General features: G+C 41.8%; 1 protein-coding gene across 1 annotated transcript in view; it reads left to right on the top strand.

The window, feature by feature from the left end:
- The window catches only part of ano8b (anoctamin 8b), a 50286-nt gene that overhangs the window by 24329 nt on the left and 9099 nt on the right, over positions 1 to 16858 (top strand). The window contains exons 2-13 of the mRNA XM_069680355.1: positions 2560 to 2670; positions 4789 to 4921; positions 10404 to 10542; positions 11957 to 12053; positions 12329 to 12445; positions 12627 to 12754; positions 12854 to 13015; positions 13104 to 13256; positions 14239 to 14365; positions 14462 to 14517; positions 14603 to 14677; positions 14833 to 14967. Of these exons, the coding sequence (XP_069536456.1) occupies positions 2560 to 2670; positions 4789 to 4921; positions 10404 to 10542; positions 11957 to 12053; positions 12329 to 12445; positions 12627 to 12754; positions 12854 to 13015; positions 13104 to 13256; positions 14239 to 14365; positions 14462 to 14517; positions 14603 to 14677; positions 14833 to 14967 (1433 nt within the window). The remainder of the gene's footprint in view (positions 1 to 2559; positions 2671 to 4788; positions 4922 to 10403; positions 10543 to 11956; positions 12054 to 12328; positions 12446 to 12626; positions 12755 to 12853; positions 13016 to 13103; positions 13257 to 14238; positions 14366 to 14461; positions 14518 to 14602; positions 14678 to 14832; positions 14968 to 16858) is intronic.

Raw genomic sequence — 16858 nt, 5'->3', positions numbered from 1 at the left:
TCTACAATAAACAAGAAAGAATAAACAGCATCAGCACACGAGCACAACAGCAGCACTGACACGATGCATTAAGCAACACTAGTGCTAACAAATGCTAATAGCATACCTTATGCTTTTATATGAGTTAGAAGGTAAATGGCTAATTAGCAGGTCATTTGGATTATAATATCACATTAGCATTAGCAAAGGCACCGTATTTGTAGGCACTAAAGAACTACACACAATAATAGTGACATAGAATTGCATTCAGAATACGCCTTACTATCACTAGCGTTAGCATGCGGCTAGCGTACTTTATGCTAATACAGCATGCAACGGAAGATGCAATATAAACTTAAGGCACCGAAATATGTATCAGCAGTCTACACACACGTTTCTGAACACACACGTGCATGGATAGTTTATAGATGGCAAGTATTTACAATTTAGCGACACATGTCCTCCAAGCCAATTTTGCTAACTACAACGACACGGCAGTCGGCACATATTGAATGTGGGCAGAACAACAACAAGGACGCTGATTGGCTGGTACCTGCAATCGTAAACTGCCACCTCAGACAAATGGCTAAATTATAATAACACACAAATGCGAACATTCTTCAAAGGTATTTTCTTGATTGTTTAAGTAAACTGTTGGCTATTTACATTTCAAGCTGACTCATTTTATCGTAGCTCCATTTTGGTCTCCACCAACTTCTTAGGAATATATCTGTTTGGAGCCAGATAGGTATATTATAGCTTTCTGTGGCTAGAAATTAAGTTGAGAGTTGAGATTATTTGCTGGAAAACCAAAACATTGATCTAAAACAGAACAAAATGCTCTGCAGGGCTGACAGGCTTTAATTCTGTTGTTGGTTCTTTACGACCTTCTGTTTTCAATTATGTAAAAATAAGTGCAGCTTTAAAAACAGGGACTTTGACACCAGACTGGTTTCTTCTGAAAATAAGCAGAGTGCAAAACATTTACCTGCAGGTGTTGAAAATTGCATGTTGACTCAGTTTATGTAGCAGCATTATGTTGCGTGTTGCTGAAGTGTTTACATCCGCGCGTATACACACACACAGAGCACAAATGTATTACCTGGAAAAGACCATCAGGCTTGTTTCTGGGAAGCCCCGCCGCGGCTCCCTCCCTGTCACCCCTGCAGGGAGTTCCAGGAAGTAACAGGACACACTGAGCTGCAGCACAATGATGTTTTTATGTGACAGGTGTTTAATGGATCCACAGAACAGGCAGAGACACCGTGTAATTTACAGCGTCATGCTAGTGGTGATATCATGGTTGTATTTACAGCCGCTGCCATGGCCTTGACCTTTGTGAGAGTGCATGTGTGTGCGTTCTCTTTACACACATAAACCAGGTGTAGAAGGATATGTAGCTTTCATATTTTGTTTGCATCCGCTCCTACAGATCTAACATTCTCTACAGCTTTAAAATACATATCTTTCTCATATCTTTGATGAATTTTGTGACATTAAACTGATCTCTGGTATGTGCCCCACTTTCCTCCGACGCTCCGTGCCTCAGTGATCACAGGGTGACTGCGGGGCGGACGTTCTCTGCAGGCTGCTGTCATTATTAGTCAGGAGGACCCACGACATGTCTTTCACAAACCGTCCCCTGACAGCTGAGCACGTCTGGGGTTACACCGGTTACAGAATCACTTAGTCCTGCTTAAACTATTGACACCGCTGCCTTTCTCAGGTACACATCAGTGGAAATATGAGACCTTAGAAGATCGGTGACAAATGATTTAGGTGTCAAGAAGAGTGAAGACGTTATTCGATGCCCGGACATGAAACCGGCAGGTGTTTTAAAAATGCAGTTCCTCCATGATGTAAAAGTATCCATCCAAGAAGGATTATAGTCTTTGCATTGCTTTCATTCAGACTGCTGTATTAAGGGCGGCTGTGTTATGATGTGACATGACTGTCTGGCTACAGTAAAGCTATTTTTGGTGTCCTGTTGACTTCAGCAATAGAGACGAGGTAATTCTATACCGAAGCTGAATCTACTGTTGTGGCTGTATATTCAGCCGTGTCTAGTTTTTTACCTACCATGCCATGAAGGCTGTTCTTCTGTATGTGGATGTCTCTGAAACTCGGGACGTATCAAGACACTGAGAAATAGCAGCACTTACATGTGTTGACTTGATTGAGTGGAGTGTCTGCTTGTGTGACGATCCAAAGGGTGTGGACAATGTGTGGCCTCTGGTCTTGGCAGGGCAGGATTAGTTTTGTCAATCTCGTGTTGTGAGGCAAAGCGGCGTGACATTTAAATCTGTCCCGTCGAGAAGGACGATTATGTGTGTGTGTGTGTGTGTGTGTGTGTGTGTGTGTGTGTGTGTGTGCCTCTGTCCGTCTCTGTGTGTGATGGGGCAGCAGGGGTAACAGTTTTGGTGGGGGGTTTGCCGAAAATGTTAGAAATGTCATAGCTCCTTATACTGTTTGACTTTGAAAAGGTGACCCTCTCTCCTTTTTCTCCCATCTCTGTCTGTCTCTCTCTTTCTCCCTGTCTGTCTGTCTTTCTGTCTGTCTTTCTGTCTCTCTCCCTCTCAGATAAGCTATTTGGAAAGCGGCTGCTGCAGGCTGGGAGACACATCATGTCTCATAAGTCTTGGATGAAAACGGTGCCTACAGAGAACTGTGATGTCCTCATGACATTTGCAGGTCAGGCTCACTCACACACTCTCATCTGTTTGTATTTCGACACTTAAAAGGACAATCACTGACACTGTGGAGCCACGACTTATTTAAAAGATCACAAAAATGTCAATGAAACCTTTGAAGCGGTTTCAGGCATTAAAAATAACTATATAGAGATAATCAATCTTGTCGCTGACGGTCTGGTTTGCTTTTGTAGGTCATACAGAGACATCAAAATTAATTTCAGTCTGTTTCGTAACCAGCAGAAAACTCCTCACAGGTTGCTAAAAAAAGAGCTTGTTATCATATGAGACACAGAAAAGCAGCAAATCTGAGAGGCATGAACAACAAAATGTTTGGCATCTTTGCTTTGAAAGCCACTTACATGATTAAAGCAGTTACAAAAAAGTTGCTGCCAAATAATATTTTCTCTACTTGATTATTATTTCAGCTCAACCACTGAAAAGTAATAATTTTACCTCTCAACAGCCTGTTAAAGAAGCGAGGCCCGACTGTTACGTCCTAAATTTCGAGTGTCTCTTCTGTTGAGGTCTGAATGTTAGACTCCCTTTTATTAATACTGAAACAGAAGAGATTGTGAAACATTATCTGTAGCAGTCCGAATCAATAAAGTTTCATACTATGGATTATACAGATGAGGATGTGGACTAAATGCTCATAAGACGCATGACAAACAAAATTCCCATGTGCCCAAATTCATATTGAACAATATAAAATCTACGTATGTTAAATTGATAAAAAAGACATTCAGCTTATTATTAGGGATGCACGATATTATCGGCACGTTATCGGTATCGGCCGATATCGGATTAAAAATGAACTATCGGATATCGGCCAACATGCCGATATAATTTACCGATAAAATAATGGGCTGCTGCATACTTGACTAAATGCCCGACCTCGGCACAATGTCCCCAGCGCGAAGAAGACCTGCGCGGCGCAGCGTGATGACGTCACGTGTGTCTACCTGCAGCATGAGAGAGTTAGAAGCCAAAGTGTCCGTGGTGTGGAAGTTTTTCAAAGTGTCCGAAATAGAAAGCAAAACTGCTGTTTGCAATGACTGCTCAGCTTCGGTGATGCGAGGAGGAGCCAAGGCAAAGTCTTTCAACACTACAAACTTGATTAACCATCTCGAGACCCGTCACCCCGACCGTTGTAACAAATGTGATAAGAGTATCACCATTATACTGTACGCTAATTCCAATACAGAAGAGAGTTGATGATCTCTGCAATTAGGTGTGCGGGAAAAAAATATCGGTATCGGTAATCGGCTAAATGAGTTGTAAGATATCGGCATATCGGATATTGGCAAAAAATCCAATATCGTGCATCCCTACTTGTTATAATACATGACATGGGGACATGGGAAAGGATCAAATCTGAGAGGCCTGAGGAAGCAAGTATTTGGTGCTTTGCTTGAGAAGTGAAATAATGAATTTATAAAATATCATTTATAAATATGTTTTGTCTACTACTCTGTCCACGCTATTTTCTGAGCTCCGCTCAAGAATAACATTTTTACTATCAAATGGTTGTTTAAAGAATTGAGGTCCTAGATTTTGAGTGTCTTTGCTCTTAAGACCTGCAGTTTGGTCCTCACAAATATAGAAGTCGAGAGCGAAACAAACACATTTGCATTATGCAATTTAACACCAATATTGCATAAAAGATCTCCTTTTATTTGAATGATTCTGCGACACTAAATGTGTAATGTGATCTTATTTCATAACTTCATTCCAAACTTGTGTTTTAAATATAAAGCTGTAAATGAACTGTCTCGTTTTAGATGCTTATTTATCTCTTCAAAGCGCAGTGATCCCAACATACCACTGCATCAGAGGTTGTTAAACATTATCTGCAACAGTCCGATTCAGTACGGCCTCATACTGTGGATTATACAGATGTCGACTATTACGCCGCTGAGACTCCTCGCCTGAATCTGCCCAAGAAGAAAGCAGAGAAGAAGATTGATTCTCAAGTGTTTGTTCGTACGACACTTCACCTCCAGCTGCTGCTCTGGAATAAACAGAAGAAGGCTGTGGGAGTACTCTGCAGCTCCCGTGTACGGGGATGCGTGGGTACGGTTTAAAATGTATTTTTGTCTTTCATTTCCTGCTACAGACAGTACAGATGACCACACGTTGCTATGGCTACTGAACCACATCCGGCTGGGAATCCCAGAACTCATCATCCAAATCCGGCATCATAAGCACACGAGAGTCTACGCTTTCTTCGTCACCGCTACGTATGAGAAGTAAGAGCTCGCCTCAAAGGTTTCTGTTGTTAGCAACATGTTTTTTTATTTATCTGTCAATTTATTTTTTGATTAATGGACTCACTGGTTTGTCTATGAGATGGCAGTTTGATATAATACAAGGTGGCACCATCAGGTGTTGTTTGGTGGAATCGACCCAAACCCAAAGATATTTAACATAAAGAAAAGAAAAGCAACAAATCTTCATATTTTGGAAGTGAGAACAAATGATTGTCTCTCTTACTTGATAAATAAATTAAAACAATGATTGATACATCACATTTTCTGGCAACTGATTAATCGATAAATTATCAGTTTGACAGCCAAAGGAGGTTGGCACGTACTTAAAGTTATTAACTGAATTTAAATAAGAATAAATGTGAAATAATACAATAAAATATATTCAAAAATATATCAACTCTAAAAACTCTAAAAGTTGATCTATAACTAACAGAGTTGTCTGATGATGCTGGGCTGTAGAATTTCCCCATTAGGCAGCATATTATATTTTATAATAGCATATGAAAGTACCTCTCAGTGATTCACATCACCTCAAATGGACAAATGGGAAATGAGACTTTCCTTGTTCCTCCTAAGAGTTGAGAAGAAAAATACCACCCTAATGTCTGTACAGTTAACGTACAAAACATTCAGCATGTGGTTAGCCTAGCTTAGCATAGAGACTGGAAAGAAGGTAAAGCAGCTAGTCTTGCTCTGTGCACAGTTAAAGGAGCAGTTCTCCCCTGGAGAAAGCCACTGTCAGTCAAAGCTGGTGTTCTCTGTAATCAATAGAAGCAATAATATTTTAAATTGGTGCCATAGCTGTGGAGAAAGTTGTACAAACAGATCATGGTTTCACCCATTATACATTCCTACAACACCCAGCGTGCCCTGCGTCCCTCCCTCTGAAAGGAACGGCCCAGCGAGAGACGCTGGACTGAAATACTACTGTTTTCCAGTCAAGGACATTGATCGCAGCAGGCAATGGGTCAGAGCGGGACAGAATCTGAAATACGATGAGAATATATCGGTGGATCAGCTAAAAACTTTTTGGGTCTGCAGTCTGCATTTCAAACCTGACGATTTTGAGACATGACATCGGAGGCGGGCGTCTTAGACTGAGGAAGTGTGGTTTAGCGAGCTTCCTGGCCTCAACCAGATGACGCGTTTTACGTAGTCTGGCGGAGGTTTTCCTCTTTCCGCTCGTTGGAGAAGCGGATAGCGTCCTGCAAAGGCACTTTTTTTCTACCATAATGGCATTAGCTCCTTATTATAACATGATAGGACTGAGGTTCAAAATCGGCGAGCTGGCCCTTTAACACTGGCCACCAGCACCTCTAAAGCTCACTTATGTACATGTTGTATTTAGTTTGTGTATTCTGTACAAAAACTTCCACTTTAGTTCTAGTTTATGGTATAATTTGAGCTAAAATAAGCTAACCACCTAATGGCTTTACATTTATATTTAACATACAGATGTCAAATGTCAATTCTCTCATCTTACACTTACTTACTTTGAGACTAAAATGTTTCTAGATTGATTAAAATGCTTTCTTTTGGTGGCCCAACACTGTCAGCTTTAGCTTTAGCTTTACAATCTTCATCGATCAAATCTGAAACAATCTGTGTGATTTCTGCTTTCCTATCATGACCTAGTGTCTGTCTATTTTACTCTTAATGCTGCTTTTAACTGTAGCTATGTGAATTAATCTCACTGTACAGAGAACAGGCAAAAAGCTACAACAGTAGCAGACAGAAAATGAACCAACTGCCAAATAAATAATACAGTATGTATCACTGCTTCTTCTTCTAGTACACGGAGGTTTATTTTTAAATGCTACTACTGGAGACAAAAATATCCCTGTTGTTCTCTGCTGCTGTAAAATCTTACGTGTTTCTTATCATCGTATATTTAGCTGCAGCTATAGTAGACACGTCAGTTCAGCTCGGTGAATCATTAGCTCCATGATGGCTGGTGTATCTGCACCGCTGCTCTGCCTCTGACGCCGGGCTGCATGTTATTCAAAGTTTTACAGAAGGTTAGAGTCAGGCTAAACATATGGATCGTATTCATTCTGATTACACTGCCCAGACACAGGCTCTTGTTTTGAACAAATCCCCAGGGGAGTTGTGGATGAGCCCAGGGTCAATTTAATTTCAGCTATGACTTTGGTTTATATGAGAAATACAATCCGAGGGATCAGGGTGGCACTTGCTGTTCCATACTGCATTTCACCTCCTGACAAACGTTCGGTCCTCTCTGCTGACTCTGCATTCAGCGACGGGCCTCTCGAGAAACAACCCGGAGCGTCTCAAGCAATCCTTTTACCCGTGAATGGAATAGGAATAGACAGATGGCCAGAAGGAACAAAGAAAGAGAGATGCAAAGAGAGAAGAGGAAGATAGAGGAAGATGAAAGAAATGGACGGATTGAGGGAGGGTCATGTGGTAGGAGGATGGAGAGAGTGCTTTCTGAAAGTGTGCCAGTGGGTTTCAGATGAAATGCTCAAGGAAAATGATTGCTGTGTGACATGAAGCACACTCTCCTCTCTCTCTCTTCACATACACCTGCTGCTAGAAAGGTTGACCTACATTTCACATGATAGAAAAGATAACAGAAAGATTTTCATCCTCTCGGACTCACCTTGAATACTCATTCAGTTTGCTTACAAAATCCATAAGGATTTACTTAACTAGCCTTCCATTAGCCATGAAAAATACTTGCTTAGGGCTCCAGCCGAGTTTGGTATTTTAGTTGAAATACCAATAATAAATTAATAATTGCTTTTTCTCCTGTAAGGTTGTTTCGAAAGAGAGTGATTGCCACTGTAGAGATACTAGGTAGGAAACATAGACTGACAATAAGAAGTGGACGTAACCACCGTGATATCAGCCATTGGTTTGACTGCTGTTTTTAAGCCTTCAGTTTGGCATTTTGGCCAACAAGTGGGTAGAGCTGGAAGGAGTAAGGGGTTAGCAAACACTAAGCTAACAGCTAATGCTTGCACTAGCTTGGTTAGCAAGGTGCATCATACTTTATGTTAACTGTGATGTTAATTGGGAAGCTGATTTTGGTTAGTGAAAAACAGCTTACAAAATTTGCTTACCGAAAAGCATAAAAGTTTAGTTTAGTTTCCAAAGCCAAAAACTCGAGAGGAGAGATGTCGGACACGGATTAAAACTGTGGAAGACTGTCAACTGGTCTCCGCTTGCGATCCTGTCTGGCCTTCGCAACCTTCACTGATGATATCGACACAGCCTTTATTTCACCACTCCTGTTTGTGCCATTGTTGTGCAAACTTGTACAGGAGTTTGTTGGGCTTCCCTGTTGTGCCTTTAGGAGATCCAGTGTTTGGATCAAGCCCACGATATGCGAGCATAATCCTGACGCACTTTAAACAAAATGAAAAGGTGTGATAATTACGTTTTGCTAGCAATGGGATAAAACATATTAGAAAATGAAAGTTATAGGGAATCATTACTAAACATTAGCTTAGAATAAAACAATATTTTAACTTACCCTGCTGTGCAGGAACATTGTTGTATGATTGTCCTAAACATGAATTATCAAGACGTGGGGTGCCTGACGCTTGCATGTCCTCTTCATTCTCAACACTCTGCTGACAGATTATGTTCTGGATGTATCTTTCAGATGCGTATTGTCGTCCTTTCTGTCGACTTCTCTCTGATATTTGGGAACAATTTTTTCCAGAAATTTGCTATTATTTTCCTTGGAACATCTCTCACTGTTATAGTTGAAAGACCATTATATTTACATGCAGGTTCGAAAGCTTGACAGGCGTAGCCTCAGGGACTTCAGTTAAGGTCATTTCTCAACTTGTAATTGTAACCAGAGGCGTCGCCCCCTGCTGGCTGTTAGAAACAATGCAAGTTTAGCCATTTTTCATACCTGGTGCTGTCGTGTGTTATTCTCAGAACTTCTGCTTTTATTTTTTTTTGACAAACCACTTAATCATAAAGTAACAATTAAATTAACAAACTCAGAGTGATAAAATGCCCCCCCCCCCCGCTGTTCTTAGCTGACATACGATCCATTACTCATTCCCAGCTCTGACTGGGCGATTTATAGTTTGCCATCCTGTTCTGCTGAGCTTCTACTTTACGTCTGATGGATATTTGCTATATTAGCATAAACCTCATGTGCAGTGCTCTCTCTCTCTCTCTCAGCAGTATTCTGCTCTTTTACAAGGTTAGCTTCATGCACACATTCGCTTGGACTATGTCTTCAAACTAGTGCTCCTTATTTTTGTGCAGAGGGAGTGTAAAAGGCAATAAAGTTTTTGATTAAATAAGAAAAGGAGGGATCTTATTAAGATTCCTGGCAGCAGCAGGAGCCGCACACACCCTGGAAGGCCTTGCAGTTATTGGCTCAGATTACTAAACAGTTGGCTTAAACAGATACAGCCTTTCTTTTCTCAGGCAAGGACCTTTATTGTGGAGGTGCTGCACACTAAGCAGTATTCAGCGGTGATACAGAAGCTTACACCTCACATTTCTGCTATAATCCATCATGGAGTTGAACGTACCTCACTGTACTGCTCCTCAAAAGTGCCTGCAGCTGGATGATGGATGGGTGATGCAGGCCCTCCTAGGCTCCAGCTCTTGTATGTGTATGAACTATATATACATGTACATGAGAGACACAAAGAGGGAGGTGAGCTGTCACAACGGAGGGCGTGATGGTGCATTATTACTGCGATTGTAGCACAAAGCTGCTGGGAAGGGCAGAAGGAGAGGAGAAAGGGATGATGGGATGAAGGAGGAGGGGCAGAGGAGGAGACAAAGGAGAGGAGATAAAAGGATGAAGACTGAAAGGGGAGGGAAGAGAGGAGGTAGGAGGAGGGGTTGATGGGAAATTAGATGAGAGAGAGTGAGGAGGTTGAGGCATCAGTTCAGTTGACTTTAACACAACGAAGGACAATACATGTCTGTTAAATGCTGGTGTCATTTACTCACAGCAAAATGTTTTCACTTAAGCTGATTCGTTGTGGAGAAAGTTGTTGGAGTTTTCGTTATTGATTTATTTGCTAATACATTTTTGGACAAATTGTAATTTTGCTGATACTTTATAATCCAAGAAATGCCCATCTCAGTTTCCAAAAGCACAAAGTGAATTCTTCATTTTGCTGTTGTTGCCAAACAGAAAATCCAAAGTCCAAAAAGATTAAATTTACAAACTTCTAAAAACAGAGAAAAGCTGTAAATCCTCACATTTGGTGAGTTGGGACTCGAGGATATTTTTGTTAAGTAAATGTCATGAATAAATTAGAGTCCCTGTAGAGTCAAAGTTTATAAAAAATTGACTAGTTTGCACCGACGTCGGAAAAAATATAAGAGGAAGAGATTAAAACAGATGAACTTACAATTCTATTAAATTAGATACTATCCGTTACTTGTAATGCTCATGTAAGACTGTCAGAAGGTGGATTCTTGTTTAAGCTCTCTCTTTGTCGTCCTGCAGTTTGTTACGAGGTGCCGAGGAGATGGGACTGAGGAAAGCTGTGAAGCCTGAATTTGGCGGAGGAGCACGGAGCTTCTCCTGTGAGGAGGACTACATCTACGAGAACATCGAGAGCGAGCTGTGCTTCTTTACGTCACAGGTTGGTGTCGGCACGCACACTGATCTCTCTTTACAGGGTTTGCAGGGACGTGGATTTTAGGGATGACAAGTGTTCTTGTTTCCGTTTGTACTACGTTTGTAGTCCGAGTAATATTGACCAATCACGTATGAGCAGGCGTATGCAGGAAAAACAGTCCGGCTCCTATCAGCGGTCATCTGATGATTTAACTTCTTAATAATCTCTATAAACAGACATCTGCATGCTAACCGCAGTGTTGCCAGATCGGGGCGGGTTCCGTCCAATTGGGCTTCTTTAGATCACCTTGGGCTGGGGAAATAGTGTTGGGCTGGTAGATGAATTTTGCTTTTGTCAACATTTGGTGGGATTTTGAACCAAACAAGCTGTCAAAAACACAGCTCTTGTGTTTTCCACTGACTCATTGTTTACCTATTTGATTGACATGAGTTGTATTCAATCCTGTGAATAAAGGAGGACCTATTTACTTTGACTTCATTATAATTGACAATATGACATAAATTTTCTTTTTACATTTCTTAAATCACCAATATCAGTTTAAGTCACAGCTTATCATTAATCGTTGTCTAAATAATGCCCTATTTTTTAAAAATATATTTTTGGTGCATTTAATGGTATATTCATTTATTTATGTTTTGTTTGATTTGGGCAGTTTCATTCCTCCATAATCCTTTAGTTTTTAAATAGGTTGGATTTTGGTGTCACATTTCATGGCAGTATATCACTTTATTGTGGCTTTGCCGTGACGCCAGATGCCACCACGACGCCAATTTGTGTATTTGGTTGTCTAACTGCACTCTTTTTGGGTTGCGATAGAATATTTATCACAACATTTTATCTTTGGTTCTTTGATGCAGATATGAAGCTTTGCATGATCCGTTTTCTACTGTGTATGTAATGGTTTTACACATGTTTATGGCAGGGTTATGAATTGGGCTGGAAACTGTCAGATCTGGCAACACTGGCTAACCGCTAACAATCCGTTCTAGATCTAAAATCGAACTTGAGATAAATTCCCTTGACGCTGTGTCAGGAGAGCCGTTCAGCGTTCAGATTTCCCGACTTCCTCGAATGCATCAGGAATGATGGATCCGACCTCGAAAACTAGCATTTTAAAAGTATTTTCTTCTCCTCTTGAGGACAGACCTGACAAAGCTTCATTCTTACTAAACAATGCAGCACGCAGAAGGGGAAGTCTTGACTGTAAGTCGCTAACCGCTGGCTACACGCCAGGCATGGTCACCGTTGTGCCATCGCCACCGTCGTCAGACTATAGCTGATGGGATCCGAGACACACACAAACACACGCACCACACACACACCACACACACACACACACACACACACACACACACACACACACACACACACACTAACTGGCACTAACTGAACTAACTCCTCCTCTTGTTTCCTGCAGGAGAGGCAGAGCATCATTAAATACTGGCTGGACAATCTACGTGCCAAACATGGGGAGGTGCTTCATAATATTAACTTCCTGGAGGGCCAGCCAATCAGTGAGTCACGTCCTCCATCAGAACAATGCTGTCAAGACACCCTGAGATATTTCTCCTTGTTAAACAGAAGGCAGTTTGCTGCACGCTCTGGAAATAGTCCCTCTGTTGTTTTGGGTTTTAAAATTATTAGAAGCAAATTGTGATGGATTAGATGGTTTATTGTAGTCAATAATAGTTTTGTCTTTATAGATTTTCTCTTCTGTGTTTCCGTCTCTAACAAATTAAATAGCTGTTATCTCATCTTGATTTGTCGAATGCTTTATGTCTCTGTGCAGTCCCGGAGCTGAGCGCGCGAGGTGTGATCCAGCAGGTGTTTCCTCTCCACGAGCAGAGGATCCTCAGTCAGCTGATGAAGTCTTGGGTCCAGGCTGTTTGTGAGAAACAGCCCTTAGGTCAGTAGAACAAGATACAGGCATAACACATAATCAAACATGTTCAAAGGCCGGATTTGGCCCACCAGCTGACTAGGTCTGCTATGGAACAACTATAAATTACCAGAAAGCACTTTTGACAGTGTGAATCTCTTCCTTTGCTCATCATACCTGCGGCATTACTTTTCACTGGTGTTTACAGATGACATCTGTGACTACTTCGGGGTGAAGATCGCCATGTATTTTGCCTGGCTGGGATTTTACACCACCTCCATGTTATATCCCGCTGTGATCGGCTTTGTGCTGTGGATGCTCACTGAATCCGATCAGGTGAGGAGAGAAACTGTCGCAGCTCTAAATGCTTAAATCACCAAGGATCACCACCTGATCATAGACTAATGCACTTGTGTTTGTCTGCGTTTGTCCCAGACGAGTCGGGACATCTGCTGCGTGGTGTTTGCTCTGTTCAATGTTGTGTGGGCCACTCTGTTCCTGGAGCGGTGGAAGAGGAGGGGGGCCGAGTTGGCGTACAAGTGGGGAACACTAGACACGCCTGCTGAGTCCCTGGAGGAGCCACGGCCTCAGTTCAGGGTGAGAAAAACTCCTTCCATCTTTTTATCCTCTTCTCTGCTCTTTCAGGCCCTTTCATAATCTTCTCTCCCTGTCTTTCTCTTGGCAGGGAGTCAAGCGCTGCAGCCCCGTAACAGGATGTGAGGAGTTCTACTATCCTCCGTGGCGGAGGCGTGTGTTCAGGTGGCTGGTCAGCCTGCCCATCTGTATCCTCTGTCTCTGTTTTGTCTTCCTGGTCATGCTCATCTGCTTTGAGCTGCAGGTCAGTGAGCTGGAACATCTGATTTAACTGCTTGTATAAATACAAATATAGTCTTGCATCTGTATTTAAAGCTCCTGTGAGGAGTTTTCCGCTGGTTATGAAACAGACGATTACTCTATATGACCACCAAAAGCAAATCAGACCATCAGTGACAAGATTGATTATTTCTATGTAGTTATTTTTGCTGCATGCGGAAGGTAGGTGTCAGACGATCAACTGCACGCTGCCTTTGTTTACATTTTACAGGACAAAAATTTAAAGTGAGTGATACATATGATTGTTAAAGAAAGCAGGATGAGATTTTTTTATTAAAAACACCTCTTAAGCATGTGCAGGACAAAATGAGCAAAGAGATAAGAGGTACGGCTTTGTCCACAGGAGGCGCCAAAATCAACACAAACCAAAAGTTCCTCACAGGAGCTTTAAAGTAATAATCTCGAAGATTTTCATTAAAATAAATGTCTGTTAAGTCACTATCTATCCCCGAATGAGGTAACACAATGGTGATTGAGCCTATGGCCCACTGACGAAAGACAAAAAATCATAAGTGGCGCCCAGTTGGTGACGCGTTTTCCATCACCCAGCAGTGGTTGGTCTGCCAGAGAGGGTAGGCGGAGCTAAGCGGCTGCTTTTCCGGTCACTGCGAATGTTGCGAGTAAACTACTAATGGCTGAACAAACAAAGAAAAGATGGATGACTACAGATACAACTTCATAAATAAGGGAAAATCCAAAGAACAAGAAACAAATTGGACGCTCAGTTGAAGGCAAACAGTCCAAAAAGGAAAGCAACCGTCAGCGAGGAAAAGCTAGAGTTACAACCGGAGCCAACCGTGGACGTCACACATGCGACACTGTCCCAATCTGGGAAGTGTGCTCCCGCAATTACCATTTATCGCCATAGGTGCCGCCAAAGACAACGAAACTGAGATCTTTGAGATTACAACTTCAAACAATACAACGCCTTTTTTGTGTCTCTGCAGGAGTTTGTGATGGGGATCAAGGAAATGCCTCGTCTGGCTCGCTTCATCCCCAAAATCATGCTAGCTATCACTGTGACTGCATGTGACGAGGTGTACAGGAAAATCGCCTGCTGGCTCAATGACATGGGTGAGAGTCAAGCTTCCAGATTTTTCTCCAAATCTACACTCACATTCAGTCACATTCAGGCTCAGTGGGTTTAATAAAAGATGTTTTTTTCCGTAGAAAACTATAGACTCCAGAGTGCCTATGAGAAAAATCTCATCATCAAAATGGTTCTAGTGAGTGGCTTTCCTTTATATTATATTTAAACTAGCCGTGTGATGTAAAAGCGTGCTGTTTAAAACTCCTTTTCTTCTCTTTCAGTTTCAGTTTGTAAATTCTTATCTCAGCCTTTTTTACATTGGATTCTACCTCAAAGACATGGAGCGGCTGAAAGAGGTGAGAAAAATCCCAGCTTGTTCTTTCTCCATCACAAACTAGCTTCCATTTGGCCTCTAACGTCCATCCATCCATCCATAAACGCTTTGCTCTCTCTGCTTACATAACCATCCATCCACACATCCATCATCCACCTGTTTGTCCGTCTGTGGAAGATGCTGCTGGTGTTGTTTCTGTTAAAGAGTCTGCAGCGGCAGGTCCGGGTCAATGTGCTGCCCTCCCTCTTCTTCAGGATCCAGATGCTTGTGGTCTCTGTCCCCTGGTTCTTCAGGGCTTTACTCAGGTCCAAAGTATGATCCCTGCGCATCCACTGTCTGGGCCTGAGGTCACAGGTTGATTTTTTTGACCACCTCCGTGTTGACCTTGCATGCTCTGCGCCGATCACAAGCGAACCTGCTTTTTGATAATGTGTTGTGTTTTTATCTGGTGATGAGCTTCAAACCTGGTCATTTTCTTGTTTTGTTTTCATGTAAGGGTTACGTTAGAAGTTATGGGAATTATAATCCACTATTTGTTGCTTCTTACACCCCCTTATTTTGGTGACCTGTGGCTTTAACCACACGTTTTTTAAGTCGGATTGTTTAAATGATTTGTGTCTTTGTTTCGATTCTTTCCATCTTCCTTCTCTTGTGACGCCTCACAAGCAGAACTGTACTCGTACTGTTAGCCGGGGGGATGTTGAGTCAAAGTGAATTTTCACATTCGCCTTTTCTTTCCGTGCTGTTTGTGGGAATTGTTTTACCGATACAACTGTCACCCCTTGTTCCTCAAATTCTCACTCTGTCTGTCAGTTTGTGTCACACTCACAGCCAGAGTTCCTCCTCATTCAGCTTCTCATAATCTGTTATCATCACCTGACTTCAAAGTTTCCCCCCACATAACCAGTACGTCATGCATTACAACGCTGGTAACACTGAAAAGCATAAGGCGACATGATCTTTCTCAGTTAATTTACTACTGTGGTGAAATGAATCGCTGCCCCAAAGGGAAGAAAACCTGGCGAAACAAGCATAAACACTAAACCATCTGGTGTTGTCAGCCTGAATCTGCCTGTGTCTGACTGTGACGTATCTGTGCCGACGTTCCTGTAGGTAGCAGCGGGAGAGCAGTGTGTCCTTTTCTCTGTTTCCGAGGTCTCCAATCTTTGACTGAAATGAACACTCAGTCCAACTCAGGATTTAATGTTTGTGTTGGCATTTTGTGCTGTAGATTGAAGCTACTGTATATGATGAGTCAGCATTATTTGACTGGAAACAGTTACTTTTAGACAGATAGTAATTTTTGTGCTGCTGCACTTCTTGGTATGAATTTTCTCTGGGTGTAAATTAAAAGGCTGAAGACTCACTCGCTGCTCGATTTTCAGTATTAAAGGATCATTCTGGTTTATTACAACTTGGGTTCTTTTTTTTATAGTTTAAAGACCAGCTCCAGTCATGTTTTAAGACATGTTAAATGCTCTGCTTGAAATAATAAATTGTGTCTGATATGTTTTTTTTATGCAAATATGTTTAATTACCTTGTAAAAATCCTCCCAAGGCAACTCCTTCTCCCCAATCTGCATAGTCCCCGCCCACTATGCGCTACGTTTCTCCTTTCGTAAAGTTACAGCTGAAAATAAAACACTTGTTGAAACTTAGCTAGCTTAGTAGTGAGTTTGCAAAAATGACGGTTGCACCTGGCTCACTCATCGCCGAAGTGGTTGCCATAGGTTACACATAATGATACGCATAGCGTCACCCCGTCCATTAACGGGATTGGCTCCTTAGGTTTGTGACGTCTCAAACCTGCCAATCTGAAAACGTGTGGTTCAGCCTGTCCTTGGTACACTGCAGTTTAAAAGCAGACAGGCCCAGACATGGAGATGACTGCTGATGTTGTCCCTGATATGTCTTGTAGCACATGAAGAACACCACATGGAGATGGGGAGGGAGAGGGGGTCTTTAAGCAAAACTTTCTATGACTTCTATGACATTTTTTTTAATTGACATAAAATCTCATTAGCAAATTAACAAAGCCACTTTACTTGGAGTTAAAACGCAAGTCGTAATAAACCTGAATCATCCTTCAATCGAACGTGTTTGTACTTCCTGTTTTGAGTGATTTGTATTCATAAGGTATGAGTCGTACTGAAAGGTCTTGGGTTTCCATGTTTATGAGTCATTGGCCTCTGTCCGTCATACG

Source organism: Semicossyphus pulcher, unplaced genomic scaffold, assembly GCF_022749685.1.
Source record: "Semicossyphus pulcher isolate SPU_LCO1_2020_fin unplaced genomic scaffold, fSemPul1.0.p SCAF_4, whole genome shotgun sequence".
NCBI lineage: Eukaryota > Metazoa > Chordata > Actinopteri > Labriformes > Labridae > Semicossyphus > Semicossyphus pulcher.
This window is presented reverse-complemented; position numbering and strand designations above follow the sequence as displayed.